This window comes from Triticum urartu, chromosome 2A (genome assembly GCF_056163025.1).
Source record: "Triticum urartu cultivar PI428250 chromosome 2A, HENAU_Tu73, whole genome shotgun sequence".
Taxonomy (NCBI): Eukaryota; Viridiplantae; Streptophyta; class Magnoliopsida; order Poales; family Poaceae; genus Triticum; species Triticum urartu.
The window spans coordinates 99,999,143-100,023,851 of NC_141874.1; the positions used below are offsets into that span (position 1 = coordinate 99,999,143).

Consider the following 24,709-nt stretch of genomic DNA (forward strand, 5'->3'; position numbering starts at 1 on the left):
TAGAATTTGCATATATGAAATCATCACAATCCATCATTTAAAAAATGTTACTTTACTTTTACGGCATATAGTATTTTGTTGTCGACGATGCCCGGCCCGCATCCTCGCCGTCGACACGTCCGCGACGACGTCCTGCTTCAGAGGACCCATGTCCGGGACTGGGCTCCGCCGGGCTGGCACTGGGAGGTGCTACCTTCAGGGGCGCGACGCTTGGTGAGGAACCCGGCCCCGGGTCCCGTCGTCGACCCTCATCTCCTTTGGTGGCATTCACGTGGGCCACTTTCGGTGCGGAGGGAGCCGGCCCCGCCGGAGGTGGTACGTCGCCGTGTCAGGGAGGAGGACGAGCACGTCCATCGCTACATGGCTGCTATGGACGTCAGGTTCTCCAATACCTGGTAGGTTCTTTGGGGAGATCACCCGAGCTATGATCCAGTGATGGTTCCTTCTCTTTGGGTGTCCACCGCCCGCACCTCGGGAACCGCGAGTGGCCTAGATTACTCTGTACTATTCAATCTTTATTAGCTTGCTAGCTAGCTAGCTAGTGATGTATTCAATATTATATCTATTATTCGAGATGATGTATTCGAGATTATATCTATTATTCGAGACGATGTATTCGAGATTATATCTATTATTCGAGATTATACTAAATTGTTTTATATTTCTTTTGGCATAGTTAAATAAAAGCTATGGCGGACAATACCGACAGAGAGAGAGAACAGACCATGCTCGATATCATACGCGGGCCAGATGATGATCAGAATGAAGAAGATTTTGACGGCTCCGAATTTCTAAACAACACCGGAGAGGGTGATATGATATTCGATCGCGACGACCGAGAAGATGAAGTCATGAACTACGACGAAGAACATGTTGATCCTGAAACAACAAACACCGGCGAGGTATATATATATTTATATAAGCAGGAATCTGGTGATCATCGCATGTTTTAAATGAGTTGAAGATATATTAACGAATCGATCTTTCTTCTTTCAGCCATCCGGATCGAGCAAATCTTCAGGCAAAAGAACGAAACGAGGCCCGAACAAAAAGTTGAAGGAGGGCGTAAAGTACAATATCGAGGCAATCAGACCTAATGGCGAACCATTAGCGCCTAAGAAGATTGCGGACAAGTTCGTTCGTCAGTGCGGAGTTATTGTGAAGGACCAACTCCCGATCTCCCTTCAAGAATGGAGAAAGCCAGCAAATCCACGTCCAGATGTTACTTTTGTCGACGAGAATCAAAAAAATCTGCTTTGGGATACTCTCATGGAACATTTCACCTTACCAGATAATTTCACAGAGCAGACGTGCGGAAAGTCAAGGACGCTGCTCTTAGGAAGATGGCGGTTGCATTCAAGAACCACAAGAGAATGACGTGGGAGAAGTACGTCAAGGGAGGAAGGAAGACTCCAGTATTCGAGGGGATACTAGAGAATCAAAGTGCTCATTGGGACGATTTTGTGAAATTCAAGGATTCAGAATTAGCTAAGGAACGGTCGAGAATAAACAAGAAGAATGCCGAAAAAAGGATAAGTTTCATAAGCTGGGGCCAGGTGGCTACGCGGTGGCAATGCCTAAGTGGGATAAGTCTGAGAAAGAGATGGAGGATGCAGGTGTCACTCCGGTTAGTAAGAGCTGGCCCCCCAGGTGCAGGACTTGGTTCTATGCGCATGGGGGGAGTTGGACCCGAAGAAGGCAATGTTTCGACGAAGGCATGTCTAAACGGAGCCGACGATGCGCTACTTGTTGCAATAGAAGAGGCTCGATCGGGGGTGTTCCAGCCCAACAGAGAGAACGACGAGCTTACGCGTGCGCTGGGAAATCCTGAACACCCGGGAAGAACACGAGGCAAGGGCGCTATTCCGTGGTATGAGGGGTTTTCGGACTGGAACGCCGACTACAGAACCCGTGCGAGAAAGAAGATTGCGGAGGAGAAGAAGAGGAAGATGGAGGAGGAGCAAAGGAAGCTCGACTATGAACGCCTTCAAGGCCTAGAAGCAAGTCAAGCGGAATTGGCAGCTAAATTCCAGCGGCAGCAGAAGCAGATCGACTCACTTAGCCAGCAAAGGGGGTCTCAACAGCTGCAGCAGCTAGCGGATGATCCAGCATTGGATACCACCGCCCCATCCATGCCGAGAAGCAGCGTGGGTTCCGCCCCGGGCGACGCAGTAGTGCTGGATAGATACCCCGTGGATGACATCACGGAGAACACTAACTGCGAGCTACACTTCAAAATGAAGAACATATCCATGAAGGTGGCGGACGCCGTTGCTTTTTCAAATTCCCCCGAGGCAACCTTCCATTGCAACCCGATTCCAGCGGGCTATGCTCGTGTCTTGGTTGATGAGGTGATGGACCAATATTCGGGGCTAGAGCTTGACATTCCTGGAGGTGATGAGGAGCACACACTCGGAGATGCCAAACATCGTATCATCCTATGGAGAAAGGATTGCATCATTTTTCGAAGGCCACCGACACCGCGTCACCCGACTCCTCGTCGAAGTCCGCCGCCGAGTCAGCAGACTCCCGCTCCTCCAAGTCCACCAACGCGTGAGGCCACTCCTCCTCCTCCAAGTCCGGCAAAGTGTCAAGCCACTCCTCCTCCAAGTCTGACACAGCGTCAGACGTCCACTCCTCCTCCAAGTCCAGCACAGCTTCAGGCCACTCCTCCTCGTCCAACTCAGCCCCGTCAGCCGTCTCCGCTGCCTCAGCAATCGCAGAAGAGACACCCCGCAGCTATGGTGCGTAGCGGTACCAGTCGAGGTCATAGTACAGGAAGTACAGGCGGAGGCAAGCGATATAAATATGGTCCAAACCTCACTACTCCTCTTCCTGTGAGGGCTTACGACAGGACCGAGGAGCAAACCAATGCCATAGTGCGGGCAGAAGTCGACGCCCATTTTGGACCGAAACCGCCACCGCCGCCAAGGGAGAAAGTGCCTGTGGAAGTAGTTGACCACTTCATTCGTATGGCTCAACCAGCAGCTCCTAAGCCTGTTGACACAGACTATGAGCGCCACATCAGGAAGTTACATCGACAACGTCTACAGAAGGAGGCGAGCTCGAGCTCGAGCAAACAACAAGCAGCTGTCGAAAAATGCGGGAAAACCGTTGCCCAGCTGGGAGAACAGGCGGCGCAATCGACCCCCCCCCCCCGCTTGTTGTGCCGACAACACGTGACAGTACGCGCGCCCAATATTATTGTGGCCAAACAGTTTACGTTCTCGAGGTGGGCGATGTGGTAATAACCCAGGAGCATATAATGCAGGCTGAAGAACTCAAGATCACTGTTGGACAACTCCTCGAGATCGAGGACATGCCTGTGATTACAGAGGAGGAAATAAAACGGAAATATGTCCGGGGCTAACCTTTGGTCAAGCCAGAAGATGTCAAGAAGCTCCCAACGAGAATGTATGAATTGCATCAATGGTACATGGACATTACCAAGAGATCCAATCGAGAGTCCCTCATGGTGTATGTCAAGAAGGATGATTACTACCATGAGAATGCTGTGGCCGTTGAGTATTCTGAACTGTTTCAGTTATACAATCAAGACGCACTCGACAAATCTATCGTCAGTTGCTATTGTCTGTAAGTGATTTCTTTCTGTAATTTAAGTCTCAAGCTAGCTGTAGTGATCCTTTTGATCAATCATTACCTGTAATTATCCTCACTATATTCTTTTCTGTGGTATTATGCAGGATGAAGATGTATGAAATGAGAAAAGGTGGACGCTATGGCATTGGGTTCATTGACCCAAACACCGTTAATCAATACACATGGAAAATGAGCAAGTATTATGAAAAGTAGGTAGAGGACAGCATGCTAGAGTTCTTGAAGCGCCTCAAATACAATGAAGATATACTACTTCCTTACAACTTCGAGTGAGTCACACTTTCTTGTACTACAAATTCTCTGTTTTTGCCTACTAGCTAGCTACATGTTTTTGCTTACATATGCCCGCTTAATTAAGACATGCAAACGTGTGTGCATGCAGATTTCACTGGATCTTGTGTATCATTAAAGTTGACGCCGGAACAGTTGAAATACTGGACTCGCTACTCAAAGCAAATAGTGACTACAACATCTTGTATGGGATAGTCAACAGGTAATTTCAATCATTATTAACTATATATCTCGGCCTATTTAGTTCGTCATTTCATGATATGAACTATTTAATAACCCCTTTATTCATTTTCTTTGTCGGCGGGCAGGGCTTGGGCAAGGTTCATCAGCGTCACGGAAGGCGAATGGAAACCACAGCTGAAATGGTTTCGATCCAAGGTAAATAATTAAGTAGTACTAGCTAGCTAGCTAGCTGCCATCTCTTTAATTATCATGTTTGATTAATTATTATCTGATCAAATTAAATTCCATTCTCGTAATAAAGGCCCTGAAGCAGGCGCAGGGGACTAATCTGTGTGCATACTACGTTTGCGAGAACATTCGCATGATGGCGTCCGAAAGGAGCAGATCTCAAAGACAGGAATGGGTACGCTTGTCAGAACACTATTCACAATTTTTACACCATTATCGATATCTAGTCACACAACTAATACACATGCATATTGATCTCCTTCTTAACAGTTCAAAGAGGTGCGGGACAAGTTCCTAGAAACGGAGCGCGTAGAAGCACTTCAAGAGGAAATAGCGGGATTTTTGCTCGACCAGGTCATAAATCCGAAGGGAGAATACTATTACCCGCTACCGCCCCCATCGAACATGTCATGAACCACTTCTAATTGTCATCGTGTGCTCCGAAGGCACCAATTAGGCTAATGCCACTGGCTCTGAAGGCAACATGCATATGTAGGAGAAATTCTATATAGCTATACATGTGCGTATGTGTAAATTAATATGGTGGTTTGTGAGACATTGATGATATATATATATATATGATTGGTTCTACTAGAAATTCTATTTATATATATATATGCATAACATGTACAATGTGTAGTATCGTAAAATACCAGCAAACGAAAAAGAATTAAAATAGAAAACACAAAATTAAATGAAAAAGAAATCATAAAACCAAAAGTCCCCCAAACATTTTAGTACCGGTTGGTGTTACCAACCGGTACTAAAGGGCTCCCGGCCCCCGGAGCTGGCTCGTGCCACGTAGTTGCCGTTTAGCACCGGTTCGTGCTGAACCGGTACTAAAGGGGGGGGGGGCCTTTAGTGCCGAAATGTTAGTGCCGGTTCCGAAACCGGCACTAAAGGGCCTTACGAACCGGTGCTAATGGCCCGTTTTCTACTAGTGTTTACTCTGCATATAAGAATTGTCTGAAGTCAAACTTCATAAAGTTTGATCATATTTATATGAAAAAATATTAACATCTGCAATGCTAAGTTTATACAATATGAAACCTAAAGTAATGACGCATCTAATGTTGTTGATTTCACATTTCGAATGTTGGTATTTTTTTCTATAAACTTTGTCAAAGTTCACGAGGTTTGACTTTAGACAAATCTTATATGCGAACTAAAAAGGACCGGAGGGAGTACTAGCTTAACCCGTGCGGCGGCACGCCGCACCCGTCTGTATGTCGTGAAAGAATGATGACACAAAACATAACTAAAATGAATGATGACACAAAACATAACTAAAATGTTGAAATCTTAGTAGATATAGTCATTCCAGTACCACTAACCTACATCAAGTATAAAGTTAATCCGACGCCAAATCATAAACTACACATATGGATTCTTGCTTTTCTCGACCAAACTCTATTTCTTTTCTGGGTTTTTTTGGAATTTTCCTGCAACCTAAAACTGAATAATGGTACTGATTCATCTAATTGGTTGGGATCTGGCGGGATACGTGATCGGTGTGTACGTAGCGCTTTGCTTTTTGATTCGTGACCAAGATTGCCTGGAATCAGTTTCTGGATTTTCCTTAGGTGCATGCATGCAGCATCTGTAGCTGCACCTCCAGGGAGAAGCTGGGGCTGAGATGACGCATGTCGGCAGCAGCGGCAGGAGGCCTCCATCCCTGACATGCTTCAGCGATGGTACTCCCGTTCCTCGACCACCTCCCCTTCCTCAAGAAGCCGCTCCAGGCCACGCCCGCGCGCCTCACACGGCGCTATGGCACAGTCTTCTCCCTCCGGACGTCTCGGCTCATGCCCCGCCGTCGTCGCCACCTCGGCGGTCACCAGGAAGTATTCCTCCGCTCGCCAACCGGCCACGCTTGTCCTACATGCGGGAGGTCTCCTTCGATTACAGGTGTTGAGAGAGTTTGTTGTGCATGCATGTACAGCACAGTTTCTTTAGGCCTTATCCCACGTCTCCTAGTCTCTCTCTAAGCTGTTAACTTCTCCTAGATAGTAGGGATTAATTCAGGGATTGTGCGCTGCATACCCGTGTATGTAATCCGTTTAAGTTTTGTGCAAGCCAACCAAAGCTGTAGATCAACGAACCCATACCGGATTTGCTCACGTAGCCATGTGAGAACAGTACGAAATAACCTCATACGGAGCGCGCTAATTGAGTGCCGCCAGAGACACCGTTGGAAGTGCACCATGAGCGCGCAACGGAGGCGCGGCTCCAGCCGCTCGATGAATCCTGATCGATCTGCGGACGGCATCACTACCGGTACCGCCACTCCGCCGCTGGGTGACAATCGCTCGAACATGGCCTGGCATACGCAATCTCGGCCCCGACGTTGAGGAAATCCCAGAGGGCGGCGCCATCGGCCAGAGCGTGGTTGCATACGAACCAGACGAAGACGCCGTCGGCAAGGCCAAGGGCCGAGCGCCGCCATGTGCACAACTCTGCAGCCGCCTCGCTTTGGGATGATCCGACGTCGGGGTTACCTCGGGCTGGAACGCCTTGTGCGGCGAGCTGCCGTGAAGTGAAGGCCACCGTCTCACATGGTTTCTTTTACATAGTCGGATCTGGAGAGGGACATGAGCGAGCTGCCGCCGTACCGGGTGCGCCACCTGATGCAGCTCGGTAGGCGCCATGACTTGACGTGCAAGCGACGGGATACCGACGACCTGGGAAACCCCGAGGTTACTACGGACGGTCGGTCGCTCGCGCGGAGCGAGTCCATGTTCTGAGACGTCTCATCCGCCATGACGCTGCCGACAACGGGCTCCTGTCGCGGCCGTCAGCTGTGGTCTCTTCGACGTCATAGAATTTGGGGAGGTTGTCGACGTAATCGTCGCTCGATGGGCCACCGGAGTGGGCAGAGAGATCGCCGCACCGGAGCGTCCTTATCAGGCTGCGTCAGGTTGAGGCATGCCTGGGCGACATGGATGGCGTTGCACCGGCGGCCAGGGTGGGCGCGAACTCAAGACCGCCGCGGCCAGATTTCCACCTCCCGCACACAACACGACGCCATTACCTCCCCTCACTGGTCGACGTTGTTGCCTCAACGTGCGCCTACGTGAATGGGAGCTGATGAATGCCCTTGGTGGGGACATCAAGTCCGTATTTATAAAAGCCCAGATCGCTGGAACCATCAGATAAAGCGGCGTCCAGAATCAACCACGATGGCGGCATCACGACGTCTGGAACCATCCGTAAAAGCGGTGTCAACATGTGTCAAGCTCCCATAATTAAAATTTGTGCAGTCCCATGACGTGCCAAACTTGAGTCACAGTGTCAGCCAACACGTATCCAGAAAAAAACACGTACCCAAAGAAAAAGAAATCTACAACCGCCTATATGCGGTTCATGCATCTAAACAACCGCACCTGCATGCTCACCGTCAGAACCACCGCATGCAAACTTAGACATAGTCAAATCCAAGACTGCATGCAGCCCATTCCTCTAGAACGCTGCAAAAAGAATGTAGCATACCTCAAAACGAATCGCTAAGTGCACCCTAAAATGCACCACCTCAGATCCCCTACTAATTAACGTGGCGAGACCCCATTGGCCTGTTTTTTACTGATTAAAAAAGTAAAAGAAAAACCAGAAACAAGAATCCTAGCTAGGTTTAGTATAGTTCCTGAAGATCAGACGGCCCAGAGCCGGACCGAGCAGGGGAAGTCAATTTGACTGCTGCTTGAGAACCTGTTTGAACAAGAAGAAGTAGCATGGCTCCCCTGGGGTAGAGCCAATTGGCTACGACATAGTGACCGAAATACAACTTTTTTCCCACCACTTTGCAATTGCAAGAAAAAAAAAAGCCTGCTCTGAATAATCTCCCTTTTGCCGGAATATTACCAATATAATCATAAAAGGCTATTTTTTGGCAAAAAAATGAGCTTCTTTTCAGCTCTACACTTTGAGCCAAAATGATAAGTTGCATTGAAATCAAGAACGTTTTGTTCATAATTGCATGAAAGGAGTAAAAATAAGTCATCAAAGTTGTCAACTAATTCAGAAGGGCTCGGCTGGCCCGGTCGCCCTACGCTACTGGCGACCAGCAAACGGTGTCCGCTAGGCACACTCCAGCGGCGATCAGGGCCTCCGCCCTAGCCGTCGTGCGTGCATATGCCATCACCATGTACCCGACCGCCTCGCTTGCTGAGACTCCACAATACTTCTGGACGGTGGAGCAGAGGATGGAACGGCCAAACAAGACGGAAGATAAAGCGGGATAGAGGAGAGTGGGTCGAGGTGACGGCTAGCACGAGGTTGATGGCAGCAGCCGCGAGCTTGTAGCGAAGTGGTGGTTCAGTCGTGTACGTATTTGCTACGGTCCTTCAAGAGAGATGTGGATAGATAGAGAGAAAACCGCTAAACTTTCTACAGTACTTCCTTCGTTCGGAATTACTTACAGTACTTCCTTCGTTCGGAATTACTTATCGTAGAAATGAATGTATCTAGATGTATTTTAGTTCTAGATATATCCATTTTCAAGACAAGTAATTTCAAACGGAGGGAGTACTATACAACGTGGCAGCGCCAGGTACAACCTGCCCACACCAATCGGCGATAGCAGAGACAATTCTGAACATGCAAATTGCATGCACATCGCAACCACATACAAACCGCCAAAAAGCTAGTCAGCAAGATCCATAGAACATCCATTTGTTCTATGTAGTCAAATCAGATACATGCACTCACGCACAAACTGACAATACAACAAACGGAATGTCTCAATCCCATGTATCATTGCACACACCCAAGATCCTACCCAGCCAGACACTAAATAAGGTGTGGCCTCCCCATTAGCCTGGTTTTCACTGATAAGAAAAATAAAAAAAAAAGATAAATCAAACCTAGATAGGTTTAGTATATTTCAAAGAAATGCTGTGAAGAGAATCTAGCAAAATGCATTGCAATCGTCAACTTTAACAAAGCAAAATAGCTCACTGGATAGAAGTTCAGAAGCTACATATTCAGAAACTTCATTTCGCACAAATTCCCAAACACAGAGTATACCCAACAGATTCACACCAACATTTCAAAGCAGCGAACCTCCATGGATTTTAGTACAAAAGCACAGGCTCGCATCGGATTCTGGAGGAGAAAAAAAATCAAGTTCAGATACAAACCATCAAGGAGAAAATGGCTTGTTCTCCGAGCAGGGAAGAGAGGAAGAAAATTAACAGATCCAACATAGTAACAACTTGGTCGATCACCATTTGCAGAGACGCTTAATAAAAAAGTAAGCCCTAACATAAAACTGAATGTTTTTAAAGCAACAGAGAAGCCGCTCCACTTACCTGCACACCTTACTCCTACTCCTGTGATTCATAAAAATATCTCTGAACCCGAGCATAATCATCAGTCGAAAAATCACAGGCTACTAAGAACGCTCTTTCTTTTGAAGAAGTGGCCGTCAGTCTATTGAAAACCTATCAGGACAACGCTAGCTAGTGCGATCGTAGCCGCCGCAGCTATGCCAACCAAGCCGGTCGACGTCAGGGAGCGCACGGCAGCGACGCCGTTGTGGGTCTCTCCTCCTTGCTCGTCGCTGGTGAGACGTCCTTGAAGCTTGGGTTGTTCACAGTCGGGCGCACCTCATGTGCACTCTTGCCGCCGTCCCGTACCCCGCGCGCACACCCGCCTCCTCCAGTCCACCTTCATCTTCCTCCATGCACCTCCTCCATGGGCAGATGCAAGCACCAGAACCTACACAAAAAAGACACCGACATGACACCGCCCACCGCTTGTGAAACCACACGAGGAAAGCCACATGAACAGAAAACAAATCAAACTTTCTATTCCCGCGCTTCTTGACGTCGTCGTTGTTGGCCAGCTCCAGTTCTGCCTGCGCGACGTGATGGCGTCCAGGTCGTCCTCCACCGAGAAGTGGCCGAGCCCAAGCAGGTGGCCGGTCTCGCGCACCGTCGACGACTCTAGATCGGCGATCGCGTCCAGCGACGTCTGCGAGACGTCGCCATTGGCCACCAACGCCTCCGATGCGCGAGATTGGAATCACCTCGCCAGCGTGCCAAGGGGGGCGTTCAACACCACGCCGTCCCCGCGGTGGCCGTCGACAACCACCATATCATAGCGATGATGATGCAGTTTCTCGCTCGACAGGGTAGCAGCGACGGAGGCTGGACGCAGCTCCTCCCCGGCAAGGCTCGGAGGTGCAGCGTGGGTAGAGCCCACCGAACCTTGAAGCGCGGCTCCGCAGCTCGCCGTGGCCGAGCTTGCTCCATGCTGCACGTCGAAGAAAGGAGGAGCCTAGAAGGGCGGGGCATGCTCTGCGAGGCGGCAAACGGAGCTCCTTTTCATCCTATAGGAGAGAAACCGAGAGCGGCTCGATGTTTTGCGCCGACGCTACTCCTCAATGGTACTTCTGTTGAGATGAGATGGCCACGAAGAAGAGAAAGGAGAGGATTTTATAGATGCTTATGGCGGTAGATGATTTGACCGGAGTCATCTGGAAACCACCTCGATCACCATGAGCGGTAAGCGGCGGCGGACACATCCAGAAAAAAGAAGATAAAGAAGGAGAGAAGAAAGCGGTGGGGTGAATGGAATGCATGCAGATAAGGTAGGACAGAAAGTCAAAAATCAGAAAGCGGTGGATGGAATGCATGCGGCGCACATGCAAGACAGAAGGAATGTTACGTATCTCACGCAAAATCGCTAAACCTACCCAATGCCTACACGGTCAGGTCCCCAGGTAAATAACGTGTCGTGTTTCTATTGGCTGGTTTTTCACTGATAGAAAAAAGTTAAAAAACCTGGTAAAAGAAACCTGGCCAGATTTAGTATATGTATAATAAAAAAAAGCAATGATATTAGTTCAGTACAGTGTCATACTGCAAATTATTATCTATTCATAAGATATGAAATTTAAGATGGGAATGGGACTGCATAACATATTGTATAGAATATATTGACAAATATGATGAACCGTTCCGACATAAGCATCTTTAGAAAGAGAATTCTGGTTTATAACATTGGTACTCACATGAAAATTTATCTAAAAATGAGCAGATAAGTCGAAGAAGAAGAACAGTACAAAGGATACATTGAGCTTATAAAAGCATAGCAAGGCAGGCTATGTAGACATAACTCGACATCATCGATATAATAGTTCATAGTTCCTAGGTTCAGATATGGACTGGATAGTTCTCCTTATAGACATCCCATCTGGGTAGCCAAGGATGACCAAGTTCAGTACAGGCCATTTTGTCAAAGCAAAGCAAGCAGGGTACATTTAGTCAATAGAGCAGATCGACGATGGATCTCATTAAGTAGGTAACAATAGTTTAGCTATTACAAGCAAGACAGAGCTCCTCACATGCCCCTCTTGTTATTTATCAATGATGCTTAATTAGTACTGGATCATCACTGTCTGACCTAAGCCGCGACCAAGCCGTAGAAAAAGGAAGCTACAACTGTGTGAACCAAATATAAATGGGGACAATCCTGCTCTCCATCATGCTAAATGGGGACTTCTCTAGCACTCACGCTTACTATTGGTCACGCTTGTGTATTCAGATGCCACTCAAGATATAACCACCAAACGAATTCATTTGCATGTGTGGGTGGGTACATGATGGAAGGACCTGCATCCAGAGAAAAGAAGGGCTTGAAAAAAAGAAATCACAACTTTTTACATGCAAGAGTAGTAAGCACTAATCGCATATCCTTTGTTGTATTTCAAGCCTAATAGGAACAGGTGATAGACGATCGACCTTGTGTATCAAACAAACATATGATAAAAATATGTACGTTCAAATTTCAATTATTTGTATTGAGCATATTCACCCCATAATAAATCTCATCAGTTTATTAGTATATAAGTAGAATGGCAACCAAAACTGCTGTGTAAACAACCACATTTTCAAGCTTATAAAAGACACGCAAATTCTTTACTCATGTGACGCATTAATCAGGCTTATAAAAGACACGCAAAGAGAAAATTCAAACAAAACTCTGAAGCATAGCTATTTCCAGTGTAACATCGTCATTGCTAATGCACTGACCTGATACTCTTGAAGCCAGGGCTCAGTAATATGTAACCTGAATGCCATTTTTGATACTTGCAAACTATGCATACTTGTCGCAAGAGGCTGCATGTAGATAGCAGAAAACAAAAAGATAAGTAACAACAAAAGCACACTTTAAAGAAGGAGCAAAATGAAATAAGGATGAAACAAAAATAAAGTCAATTTAACACATAAGCTAACGATTGTAGGTAAGCAACAGGACAATAATATTTGAAATAAAGTTCAACATAGAAAGGTAAGCGAACTGACATGCTTCTGTGTCAATTGTAAAGAATAATGATTTACCTCCTTTTTTGGGCAGCCAACAAATGGAAGCTTAGTCTAGCAAGAGATCCTGGAGTACCTTTGTGACGCCCGGATAATTAGGCTACAGTAATCCCGCGTTAACGATGCCATGTCACCTTGGGTACTGTTGATAATCTCGCGTTAGTTCGAAACGGATTCTTTTAAAATTAGAATTAAAGTTTAAACAATTAAAGTTTTCAAAAGTCAAAACTAAAATATTCGGAGCGTGGAAATAAAGTCTAGATATTTATGGTGAAAGAACCACACTTTTATAAAAATGTTTGAATGCTCAAAAATGATTTAAGGAGTAGCTAAAACAACTAAATAAATGCCTTTTGTATTTTATAAAATACTAAACTATTTTATTTGGGGGTTAAACCTTTTTTTGACCGAGGTACAATTACTAATACTAATTTAGGTGCAACTTTTATGTTTTATAAAACTAAAATAATATAAACCCATAGAAAGAAAAATAAGAAAAGAAAAACAGACAAAATAAATAAAGGGGGGGGACCCCTGGCCAACTGGGCCAAACGGCCCAGCCGGCCAGCCCACTGGCCCATCCGGCCCCTCACTCCCTTAACCCCCCTGGACATAGAAACCCTAACCCACTTCCCACACACTCCCCCCACTCCCCCGATCCCCTTCTGGATCGGGGCCTGACCGCGCCCACGACGCGCGACGCTAGCGCCCCACTCCCCCATTGCCTCGACCCCGACGCCGCGCCCCATCGCTCGTCGTCGCCCGGAGACGCCACCCCGTCGCTGCCCCGGCGCACGTCCCCGTCGCCTACCCCGCCGCCTCGACGCCACCCGGAACACCCCCCCGCCTCGGTCACCCCGTCGCCGCTCGGATCGCCGCCCCGCTGCTCGTCCTCATCTCCCTCCTCGCCGGACGCCGTGGAGGCGCGCCGCCCCGCCGCGGCACCAACGCCGCCCCTTCGTCGTCCTCCTCCCCGAGCTCACTGCCACGAACCCTACGCCGCCCAGTGAGCTTCCCCCTCCTCCTCTCTTCCTCGCGCTCAGGCCATGGCCTCCCCCCGCGGCTCCGCTGACGCCGCCGTGGCCTCGCCGCGCCCGGCGTGCCCCCGCGCGCCGCGCCCCAGCTCCTGGCCGCTCCTGCCTCCGTCGATGCACGCGCGCTCGCGCGCCCAGCGCCCCGCTGCCACCCCGGGGCCGCGGCCTCCTTCCCTACGCTGCGCCTGGGCCGCGCGCCCCACCGTGCCGCTCGCCCGCGTGGCCCTGCTCCGCCTCGCCGCTCCGGCCACGGCCTCGCCTAGCGCAGCCGCTCGCCGCGACCGCTGTCTGCCTCGTCGCCGCTCCTGCTGCTGCCCCCCACCCCTGCTCCGCCTCCTGCCGCCGACCACGGTCCGGCCACGCCCGCTCGGCCCCGCTCCGACCTCGCCCTGCTGCCGCTCCCCCTCCCCTGCACCCGCGGACGCCGGCGCCCAGCGCCCGTCCCCCTCCTCTGTCGGCCTGGGCGGGTGCACAGCACCCACTCCAGGCGCCCGTAACCCGCGCGCCCGCTAAGCCACCCCTGGCCCAATGACAAGTGGGGCCTAGCCCCAGAACAAATGTAAAAAACAAAAAAAGAAAGTAAAAAATTAAATAATTAAATTGATTAAAAAAATAAATTAATAAACAATAATTAAAATGATAATTAATTAGTTAATTAAAGAATTAATTAAACCTGATTAGATTAATCTAACCACTAATTAAACTAATTGACATTGTTTAATTAACCTACTAATTAAACAGCCAATGACCTGTGGGCCCCACACGTGGTTGACCCAGTCAACTGCGCAATTGACTGCTGACGTCAGCATGATGTCATGCTGATGTCATCATTTACTATTCTGGATAATGTTGAAGTAATTAAATAAATTTCAGAAATTAATAAAATCTTTAGAAAATCATATTTTTTAATCCGTAACTCGGATTAAATTATTTTCAACATAAAAGTTGCTCAGAACGACGAGACGAACCCGGATACGCAGCCTGTTCGTCCGTCATGCATCCCTAGCATAGCAAACTTGCAACTTTCCCCCTCCGGCTACTCTGCCCGAAAACGCGAAACACCGGGGATACTTTCCCGGATGTTTCCCCCCTTCACCAGTATCACCTATCCCTGCGTTAGATCACTTCTAGCGCCGCGTTTGTCATGTTATGCTTTGATTGCTATGTTATTTATTGTGTTCCCCTCCGTTACTTTTTCCGGTAGACCCCGAGACCGCTGCCGGTACCCCTGTGATCGACTACAGTGTTGACGACCCCCCTTCTTGCCAGAGCAACCAGGCAAGCCCCCCCCCCCCCCGATCACCAGATATCGCCTATTCTTCTCTACTGCTTGCATTAGAGTAGTGTAGCCTGTTACTGCTTTCGGTTAATCCTATTCTACTGCATAGCCTGTCCTTGCTACTACTGTTGTTACCTTTACCTGCTATCCTACTGCTTAGTATAGGATGCTAGTGTTCCATTAGTGGCCCTACACTCTTGTTCGTCTGCCATGCTATACTACCGGGCCGTGATCACTTCGGGAGGTGATCACGGGCATATACTATATACTTTACACTGTTACATTACCTGTGATACTGTTCGGAGATGGGGGCTGAAGGGGCAAGTGGTTCCACCCAGGTAGTGGTGGGCCTGGGTTCCTGACGGCCCCCGACTGTTACTTTGTGGCGGAGCGACAGGGCAGGTTGAGACCACCTAGGAGAGAGGTGGGCCTGGCCCTGGTCGGCGTTCACGGATACTTAACACGCTTAACGAGTTCTTGGTATTTGATCTGAGTCTGGCCATTTGGTCTATACGCACTAACCAGCTACGCAGGAACAGTTATGGGCACTCGGCGTCGTGGTATCAGCCGAAGCACTTCGTGACGTCAGCGACTGAGCGGCGCGCGCCGGATTGGAACGTAGGCCTACTCTTGTATTAAGGAGGCTAGTTCTGCTTCCGGCCGCGTACGCTACGTGTAGGTGTGCTATGGGCGATGGGCCCAGACCCCTGTGCGCTTAGGTTTAGACCGGCGTGCTGACCTCTCTGTTGGGCCTAGGTGGGGCTGCGACGTGTTGATCTTCCGCGGCCGGGCATGACCCCGAAAAGTGTGTCCGGCCAAATGGGATCAAGCGTGTTGGGTTATGTGGTGCACCCCTACAGGGAAGTTAATCTATTCGAATAGCCGTGATCTTCTGTAACAGGACGACTTGGAGTTGTACCTTGACCTTATGACAACTAGAACCGGATACTTAATAAAACACACACTTCCAAGTGCCAGATACAACCCGGTGATTGCTCTCCAACAGGGCATCGAGGAGGGGATTGCCGGGTAGGATTATGCTATGCGATGCTACATGGAGGACTTCAGTCTACTCTCTTCTATATGCTGCAAGACGGAGGCTGCCAGAAGCGTAGTCTTCGACAGGATTAGCTATCCCCCTCTTATTCCGGCATTCTGCAGTTCAGTCTATTGATATGGCCCTTTACACATATACCCATGCATATGTAGTGTAGCTCCTTGCTTGCGAGTACTTTGGATGAGTACTCACGGTTGCCTTGTTTCCCCTTTTTCCCATCTCTCTATCCGATTGCTGCAACCAGACGATGGAGCCCAGGATCCAGACGCCACCTTCGACGATGATTCCTATTACTCTGGAGGTGCCTACTACTACGTGCAGCCCGCTGACGACGACCAGGAGTAGTTAGGAGGATCCCAGGCAGGAGGCCTGCTCCTCTTTCGATCTGTATCCCAGTTTGTGCTAGCCTTCTTAAGGCAAACTTGTTTAACTTATATCTGTACTCAGATATTGTTGCTTCCGCTGACTCGTCTATGATCGAGCACTTGTATTCGAGCCCTCAAGGCCCCTGGTTTGTATTATGATGCTTGTATGATTTATTTTTATTTATAGAGTTGTGTTGTGATATCTTTCCGTGAGTCCCTGATCTTGACCGTACACATTTGCGTGCATGATTAGTGTACGACTGGATCGGGGGCGTCACAACCTTTCATGTTATCTCCATACTTCTACAGAAAGAAGAGTCACAACTCTTGCTTAACCCTGGTTTGTATTATGATGCTTGTATGACTTATTTTTATTTATAGAGTTGTGTTGTGATATCTTTCCGTGAGTCCCTGATCTTGACCGTACACATTTGCGTACATGATTAGTGTACGACTGGATCGGGGGCGTCACAACCTTTCATGTTATCTCCATACTTCTACAGAAAGAAGAGAGTCACAACTCTTGCTTAAATTTAATAGCTGCGAGCCAGGGTCCTATTTTCATTCTCCATGACTTCAAAGTTGCTTCTATCAATCAGAATCATATAGGAAACAAACAAAATACATGGATCTAGTTTGAAGTTCCAAAACTATACATCATCGGCAACATAATATAACTGAAACAGAAATACTTTACATATAGATCATTCCGTAATCACAAAGCTAATCATTGAGGAGCACATATATCTTACATTCCTTTCAATCCTTAGGACCAGCCAATTAAAGTTGACTCTCCTTAGTAATTGGCACCTGACCTGACAAATGAAAAATAAAATTAGTCAACGATGTGATGCCAAAAGTAATAGGATAATACAATCAAGAAACAATAGCGAGCCATGGGGAGTAGGATGTAAGCACCATGACACTGCAATCAGCACACACCTTAATCTTAACTAGAAAAGGGTGGAAAACACATTTGGTTCTATCACACAATCTCAGACAAAACATGTTCACTTCCAGAATTTCAGTGGCTCCATCTAATTATAGAAAGGGTTGCTGTACTAATGAACATGGGAATGTCAATGTACTAAATTATGGCCACCCATGAGAATCAGCGCTTCAAAGTTTAATAGCAAGTATACCTTATTAAACAGCAGATAATCAGCTTCAGAATTCACATAAACATTAGCTACTGTCATTTTGCGTTTTCGGAAAAAACCTACAAACACGCAGGCCTGCACATTGAACTCACATGGCTAGTTTTCTACTTGATGTTATAGGGTAGCAGAGACTAAAAGTTCAATTTTCAGTGGTTAAAAGCACCCTGTTGGGCAACCTGAAGTGCCCAGAGCAGTGTAAACTAATAACCTTTCTGCAACTAAAACAAGCATAGGTAACCCTGCTCTCAGCTATACGTTGTGTCGAATTGAAAAAATACTATGCATATACAGAGCGCACATAGACAAATAATAAAAAAAGACTATTATATCAGAATGGGAAGAGGAAAACACAGGGCATCATTATATAAAAGGGATTGGAAAGAAGTCATGCATTTTTCCTACCCGGATTGAGAAACCAAAATCAACATGGTATTGACAAGCCGAAGTAGAAGTTGTTTCAAAAGAAACAAAAGGGCTGCTTGCCATGCTAGCTGGCTAAAATGTAGGCACATTCTTTTCTTTAGCACCAGCAGTTTGCCTGAGATCATAAAAATGAGAATGTTACAAACTGGACTCATTTGTAAGGAAGTGAACATCTATCAAAGTAAAAAAGGTGAAAACAAAGAAAATCTCTCACATCTCACACAACCTCGTCAATTTTGATCAATATAGTTTTTTCTTAACAAGAGATCCGTGTAAACATAACCGGCAACAAGTTCATAACCTCGTCAACTTTGTTGCATAGCCCAGGATGCCTCCATTGGCTAAAAAGTAACACAACACTAAACTATAAGAACATAATAACACATGATTTTGTTTGAATTTTCTCATATCTAGAGCCAAGAAATTCCCAAACAAACAAAAAATAAGTAATACCAAGAAGAAATATGGCAATGACAAATAACATAATCCATATGTTACCCTGCTATATCCCAGTGTTACAACGTGACCGATGGAGGGATGGCCAATGGTGTGCTGAGAAACGATGCAGGAGCACTCACCTCGGCCTCCGCCACCAGCGCGAGCCGCGTGTACACCTTGTCCGTCGCCGCATCCGCCTGCAAGCGCACCACAAAACGCACAACATCGATCAGGGGACTCCGTATGAGAACATGGTGCGAGAAGAAGGAGAAGAAGCAGAACGGTCAGCCGCCAAACAGCCAAGAGCACTGACAACGATGACGCAGCGCGCCATCTCATACCTTCCTTGTCGACGTGTTGTAGTGCTGAAGATCCTGCGCTGCCTGCGACGTGCACGGTCGCCATGGCCGCGAGCTAGGGTTCCGGGCGCGAGGAGGGAGGGACGGACGGACGACAGCTCGATTGCCATGGTGTTTCATGATAAGAAGGTCCATCGGCTGAGTTATCTGCAAGCACAAGCACATAATTTGCTGCATCACACACCAAGCTATTTTGTATAGCTAAAGACGGGTTTATACAAAATCATGAAACTGGACCAATAAAAAATTATATTTGGGGGTATAGGATTTTTAGAAATCACATGTGTTGAAATGTGCAGCTCACTTTGATCTGAAGCTATTCCGGTGTACCATGTTCTTTAAGAATCTCTGTAGGGACATAATCTCAACTGTATTGTGTTTAGCAGCAAGAGGGACACTCAATATATCCATTCTGGGTGTTCCAAAAACTGAAAATGTCGGAAATCAGATAGAAACGATCTGTAGAAATGTCCCCTGAAAAATAAAAGTGAAATGTCATCACAAAGTACTCTAGTAGTAAGAAAAAGGCAAACGTCCTCTAGTAGTAATGAGGTTGTAAAGAAAGTTTGGTACCTTAGCTGGTTGTGGTTCAGGCCCAATCGAGAGCTACGTCGAGGGAATTGCTAATGCTTCCATCTGCCTGAACCTTTAGCACAAAGCTATGGATTTGCCATTGGAGATGAACCTAGCAGAGTAGATTGTAAGAAATGGAAGAAATCAAGAGGAGTGAAGGAAAAAAATCTGGCATAACAAGAGGAGTGAAGGAAACAAATCTGGCATAATTTATTCTATAAGATGTCCGTAAATTCAGACAAAAGATACCAACTTTGTTCCCTGAGGTGGACTGAAATAAACCATATGACCAAGACACCTGGTTCATCCTGAATTATGGAGTGAAGAAAAAAGTTGCCCTATACAACCATCAGAGTTCATGACAGTACAAAAGAATAAAAAACTAAAATTGTTGCATCATATAGCTTGCATAGCAGATAGAGAATACAACAAATACAAATTCCAAATTAGAGGAATTGTTCAGTTTTGTTTTGCGGGACCGCATATAGGTGCAACTAATACATTTCTTAATGTCCCATATAAGAAGAAATACTATAAGAAGTTCATAGGACTAAACCAAAACACCAAACACCATAGTTGATCAAAGCATAAAGTTGACCATTCTTGCTCCTGTTTCCAACATGCAGTTGGCTACCACATGGCTCTAAGCCCAATCTAGCCTACAGGATAAAGATTATGTCCTTTGGAAGCAGATTAGACTGAAAATGCTTTGCTTGTGCTATTGGATAAATGAACCTAACTGAACACCATGCAAAATCTAGGAGTATTACTGAACCTAACTGAAACACATGCCAAATCATTCTCTTGATGCCCATTTACTCCTAGGAGTACTACTGAACCTAACTGGATTTTGGAGCATTTACAAAACCTAGGAGTACTACTGAACCTAAGTGCATGTTTGGTGTACTAAACATAGGAATTGAGTGTTTGTACTGCATGGATGCAAATCAAAGGAGCTGGAGCTGCGTGCTTGTACTCCATAGACGTTTTATGAACTCTATAGTCCATGGAAAATGAACATAGCCGCAAACTAATAAAAACAAAGCAGCAGAGGAGAGGACGAGCTCACCTACGAGGTTGTAGCCAAGGCAGTAGCACAGCTCGTCGCCGCAGCTGAGCTCCGAGCGCTGCCTCCATGCCCCGGCCTCTTCCGCGCGCTGGCCTCTTGCGTCCGACCTCCTCCGAGCGCTGCCTCCTAACAGCCACCGGATCCGACGCGCCCGGACTCGCAGCCAACGGATTCGGCGACCGCGATGTGGCGCCCATCCCCCCCGACACGGTTGACCACGGCTCCGGCGACCGCGGCGAGAACCCGTGGAAGCACGCGCACACGCCGGCGACGCCCTCCCTCTCTGGTCGCTTCCTCCACAGCGCGTAGGGTAGGTGGCGGTGATGGCGTGGCGGCGGCGGATGGGCAGGGAGGATGGCTGGCGGGGAGTGATGGCTAGGGTTCAATCGCGGTTCGAGGAGGTGGGTGGCGGCGGCGGCGATGCGGGTGGGAGGATAGGAGGCGCGCGGGAGGGAGGGAGAGAGGAGGAGGCGGCTAGGTCTCCACCACAGGAGCGCCCCCCTTTTATACCCCCACGACGCGAAATGACCGGAATGCCCTGGTGGAGGTAAGGTATTTCTATACTATTCTTCTATATAGTGTACCAGTTTTGAAAGTTTGATTTCATGCATCAAAATGCATTCCTAGCCGTTCATTGGGCTCTATCCGACGGCTTATAATGCATGGATTCGCTGCTGCAGTAGCATCAGTGTTTTCTGCGTCACTCTAGAAGCATCTAGGACCCCACTGCATGTCAGTTCTTTTGAGCAAACAGAGTCACGCCATGCCATAGTCGAATCGCCTGGAGCAGTGCAAACTGATTTACTAAAGACGCCCACATAATAAAAAAGGTAAACAAATCAAACCAGTGTATAGCGCACATATGAACCTGTCTCACGTGCAATTCTGGGTGGAAAGTTATAGTGAATGCTACAGTAAAACATAGCCATAGGTAGAGGAGGCACTACCTGAACCTAGGTACGTACATACATATTAACCTGTTTTTTTTAAATGCATTTTGAACGTGTGTTAAAATGTGAAAAAATACAAATAAAATTTCACGCTTACATCTTCACAATACATATGCGCGATACAAAGTTTAACAAAAAATGTCTTTTTATTTTGCGTCCGTATAAAAGACAAATTCCAGTGCTTCTAAGTAGCATTTTACGACATGTTGTTTTTTCTTTTTTGCACATGCAAAAAATTTTGTTTCTCCGTGAAAGTTTCTGTGCACAGATAGAACATGGAGATATACACGGGCAGCTTTTTTTTTTGAGGATTTAGAAATGTGTTTCCAAGGCGAGTTCATATGTACCCTGGTTCTTTTATATATTTTCCGCAATATGTACCCTATTTTTTGTGCAAATTACATATTCATGTGATAGTTAATGTCGTAAGAACGTGACAAGCTTTCTTATGCTAATTCTGAGTATTTTCTTTATGCTTTCATACATGCTTAATGGTCATTTGTCTTGAATAATTTCTCCAGGCATTTTCATGACTTATTTTCACCGAAATCACTTTGCAACGTAAAGACGCGCATTGCGCGTGCACGCATACTAGTACAATTAGTTGCCATTGAAATTTTATCCGACGGCTCAGGACGATCGGGTAAATATCAGACAGCCCACAGCGATCTGGCCTGAGATCCGACGGCCTGTATCACGAGGAGATCTCGATCCGACGGTCCAGAATCCAAATGAACGGGGGAGCTCCATTTTGGTCCAGACTCTAACAAGGGGATGACCCATTCGTGCCTGCCCGATAGGCGCCACACTTGCATGTTGCTGCGCCGCACACCAAGGAGCCTTTGACCGGCCCCAGTCGTTGGTCACACCACCAGCGTGGCACCGGCCTGACGTGCGTAAGGCGTCACACCTATTAGAATATCTGAATTGCTTGTAATGACCAGAACCGTCGTCTCGGTACATTCACATTCCAGCTTAGATGTTCTTATGTAAGGATGAAACGCCTAAGGGGTAGGCGTCTGCACATGAATATCAAATACGTCAACCAATATGGCGTGTCCAGTCCATGACGCCTTCCTTTTTGGTGTCTGGACGTTGTAAGTACGCCCTTGTGTATGGCGTGGCATAATACCGTCAACCTCGCCTTTTAACTTGACGCTATAGTGCCATGAACCGCCCGCGAACTTGGTGTGTCAGGCCGTTTATGGTGCCACCTAGAGTTAGCCGTGTCATGTCAGATAGGCTGGTCATGCCGTCAGGTGACGTGTCCTTTTTATGGCTCCTTGGAATTTGTCCATTTGAGCTCCGCTCGACCCACCCACCTCCCCCCCGAAACCAAGTCGTCCCCTCCACAGAGCCACACTCGCGGTTCACCCAACCTCGTCGGCTCCTCCGGGTGTTCCACACGGAAGCGACGGGCCATTGGAAGCTTGCTGCTGGCGGCAGGCCCCTCTTCCCTTAAGGCCCTGTTACCAATCTCGACCCCAACCCCAAATCCACGGTGGTCGGATAGTCCGACGGTGGAGACGACGCAGAAGCTTCTAGATCTGGGCAAACCAGCAGGTAATCTTGTTACGAATCAACCTTAGAGCATGTATATCAGTTGTTCATTAGGTAATAGGAGGGGGGAGAATATCTAGTGCTCCCGTTTATTTTGGTGCTCCCATGCTCCAAATTTTCAAAATGTGCATTTAAATGTTTCAAAAAATTCCGAAAAAATCGTGGATGTTCACATCACATGAGTGTACAATCCCTAAAAATTTCGAATCAAAATTCGAAACACACATTAAGAAACAAAAAAGACAAATCCAGCATCAATGTTTTGCAGAAAACGCCCCGAACATTCCTAAAATAATGCTTTCATCCACATCCCCATGATGCTGCCCATTGGATCACAATCCATCGGCCGAGGTTGCATCGGAGCACCTAAGCTCAGGTGCTCCGGGAGCACCTGATATTCTCCCAATAGGATGGCGTATGTCGAACCTTTTTCTGGGTTAATGTTGGCTATATTGCCTTTTTTGTAGGATGGCGTATCGTAACGTAGTCCATTTTTACATCATGGTGGTGTTCTTAACATCCAATCTGGCAGCACCGGTGTGGAGTTTATGAACACCCAAAGCCGTGTGTAATGTTTTCCAAAGGATCCAACTCTTGTTGAACTTGCTGATAAGGTGAGAAAAGTGATGGATGTCGTTGGAAGTTCTGTAGTAAGGATGGAAGGAAGATATGACGCCGACACAGGCCCTCGACCGTTCTGCACCATGATCCCCTTGGCCGAGGATTATTTTTGGGATAACTACAAGGCAATGGTTCGATGAATCTTGCATGAAGATCCTTGCGGGTCAGAACCTGTCAGACATAGACCTCAATCGCATGCCTCAAGGCTGTGATGGTCACGGCCATAGGTCAGGCGTAGGCAGCCATAGTGTACCTAGTCATTGTGTCCTTAGTCCAGAGATCTATGATACCATGACCGGCAGTCAGCCAACGGCAGAAGTTAGCACCCCTGTAACACAAGAGTTTGTAGAAGCTGAGGAAAATGTGGTCAGTGGTTTTGATCTGAACAACAATGTGGCTACCGAGGACGAGAGTGATGCAGTTTCGCCAGGAAGGAGTGAGTTGGAGGTGGATGCAGAGGAGGTGGATGCAGAGGAGGTCGAGGAAGATGATGAAGAGGAAGAGCCATTGTTTGAAAGAATGGCCCCGGAGCTTCCTCTGATAGAAATATTAACCGAGTTACGCGCAGAGGAAACAACCTTTGCATCAGACGATCTTAACGAGGCAACTTATGATTCTCAGGAAGAGGGAGAGGAAGATGCCGAGTGGGAATACCTGACGAGACATGCAGAGAACTCGGATGACGATTGCCCCGCTGATGAATTTGAGTTCAGTTTGTTGGAAAAGATAGTCTTCCGCACTGTATACCAGAGAGACATGAGTACACATGAGTTTAGAGATTTGACAGGCGCTGACCTAGTAGTTGTGACGGAGGAAGATATGTATGATACGGAGGCAGTGGCGGTGCCAAGGCCTCAGACATTGGAAGAAAAGAAGATAAATCCAAGGTCCAAGCCTTTAATATATCCAGGGCTTGTGTTCAGCTCAATGCTAGACATGAAGATATTGCTGCAGGAGTATGCAGTGCGACACTATCGGCCTTACATAGTCCGAAAGTGAGACAAAAAAAGCGATTCGTGGTGTGGTGTGAGAACAGGGAGCAAGGCTGTCCCTGGAAGGTGTGTGCCAGGAAGCGCAAACCGGACGATCGATGGAAGATTGTTAGCTGCGTAGGATCGCACAAATGCGGGAGAGACCGCATAGAAGGTCATCACCGGCAGCTGACGTCCAGCTTCAT

At 47.4% G+C, this 24,709-nt stretch overlaps 1 protein-coding gene and 2 long non-coding RNA genes across 7 annotated transcripts; 1 reads left to right on the forward strand and 2 right to left on the reverse strand.

Annotated features, from left to right (window-relative positions):
* Nucleotides 1-11,474: 11,474 nt before the first annotated feature.
* On the reverse strand, nucleotides 11,475-12,801 carry LOC147984084 (uncharacterized). The gene is made up of 3 exons (XR_015615030.1): nucleotides 12,663-12,801; nucleotides 12,354-12,440; nucleotides 11,475-11,933 (listed from the first exon to the last, which is right to left on the reverse strand). It is a non-coding gene; the product is annotated as an uncharacterized LOC147984084 (long non-coding RNA).
* Nucleotides 12,802-13,273: 472 nt separating this feature from the next.
* LOC147984085 (uncharacterized) lies at nucleotides 13,274-16,581 on the forward strand. The gene is made up of 3 exons (XR_015615846.1): nucleotides 13,274-13,650; nucleotides 14,883-14,956; nucleotides 16,259-16,581. It is a non-coding gene; the product is annotated as an uncharacterized LOC147984085 (long non-coding RNA).
* A 369-nt stretch (nucleotides 16,582-16,950) lies between these two features.
* LOC125536025 (uncharacterized) lies at nucleotides 16,951-20,892 on the reverse strand. Of its 5 annotated transcripts, none has more exons than XR_015615845.1 (7): nucleotides 20,402-20,892; nucleotides 19,333-19,444; nucleotides 19,064-19,233; nucleotides 18,742-18,906; nucleotides 18,461-18,597; nucleotides 17,942-18,077; nucleotides 16,951-17,194 (listed from the first exon to the last, which is right to left on the reverse strand). XR_015615845.1 is itself a non-coding variant. In XM_087543367.1 (7 exons), exons 4-7 carry the CDS (start codon nucleotides 18,803-18,805, stop codon nucleotides 17,084-17,086), a joined length of 363 nt encoding a protein of 120 aa, XP_087399493.1. In that variant the 5' UTR covers nucleotides 18,806-18,906; nucleotides 19,064-19,233; nucleotides 19,333-19,444; nucleotides 20,406-20,892; the 3' UTR covers nucleotides 16,951-17,083. The 5 variants fall into 5 exon arrangements, 3 of the variants coding, with proteins under 3 accessions (XP_087399493.1, XP_087399492.1, XP_087399494.1); XR_015615844.1 differs by having other exon boundaries at nucleotides 16,951-17,189; nucleotides 18,541-18,597; nucleotides 20,402-20,891; XM_087543367.1 differs by having other exon boundaries at nucleotides 16,951-17,189; nucleotides 18,541-18,597; nucleotides 20,406-20,892.
* Between the last annotated feature and the right edge of the window lie 3,817 nt (nucleotides 20,893-24,709).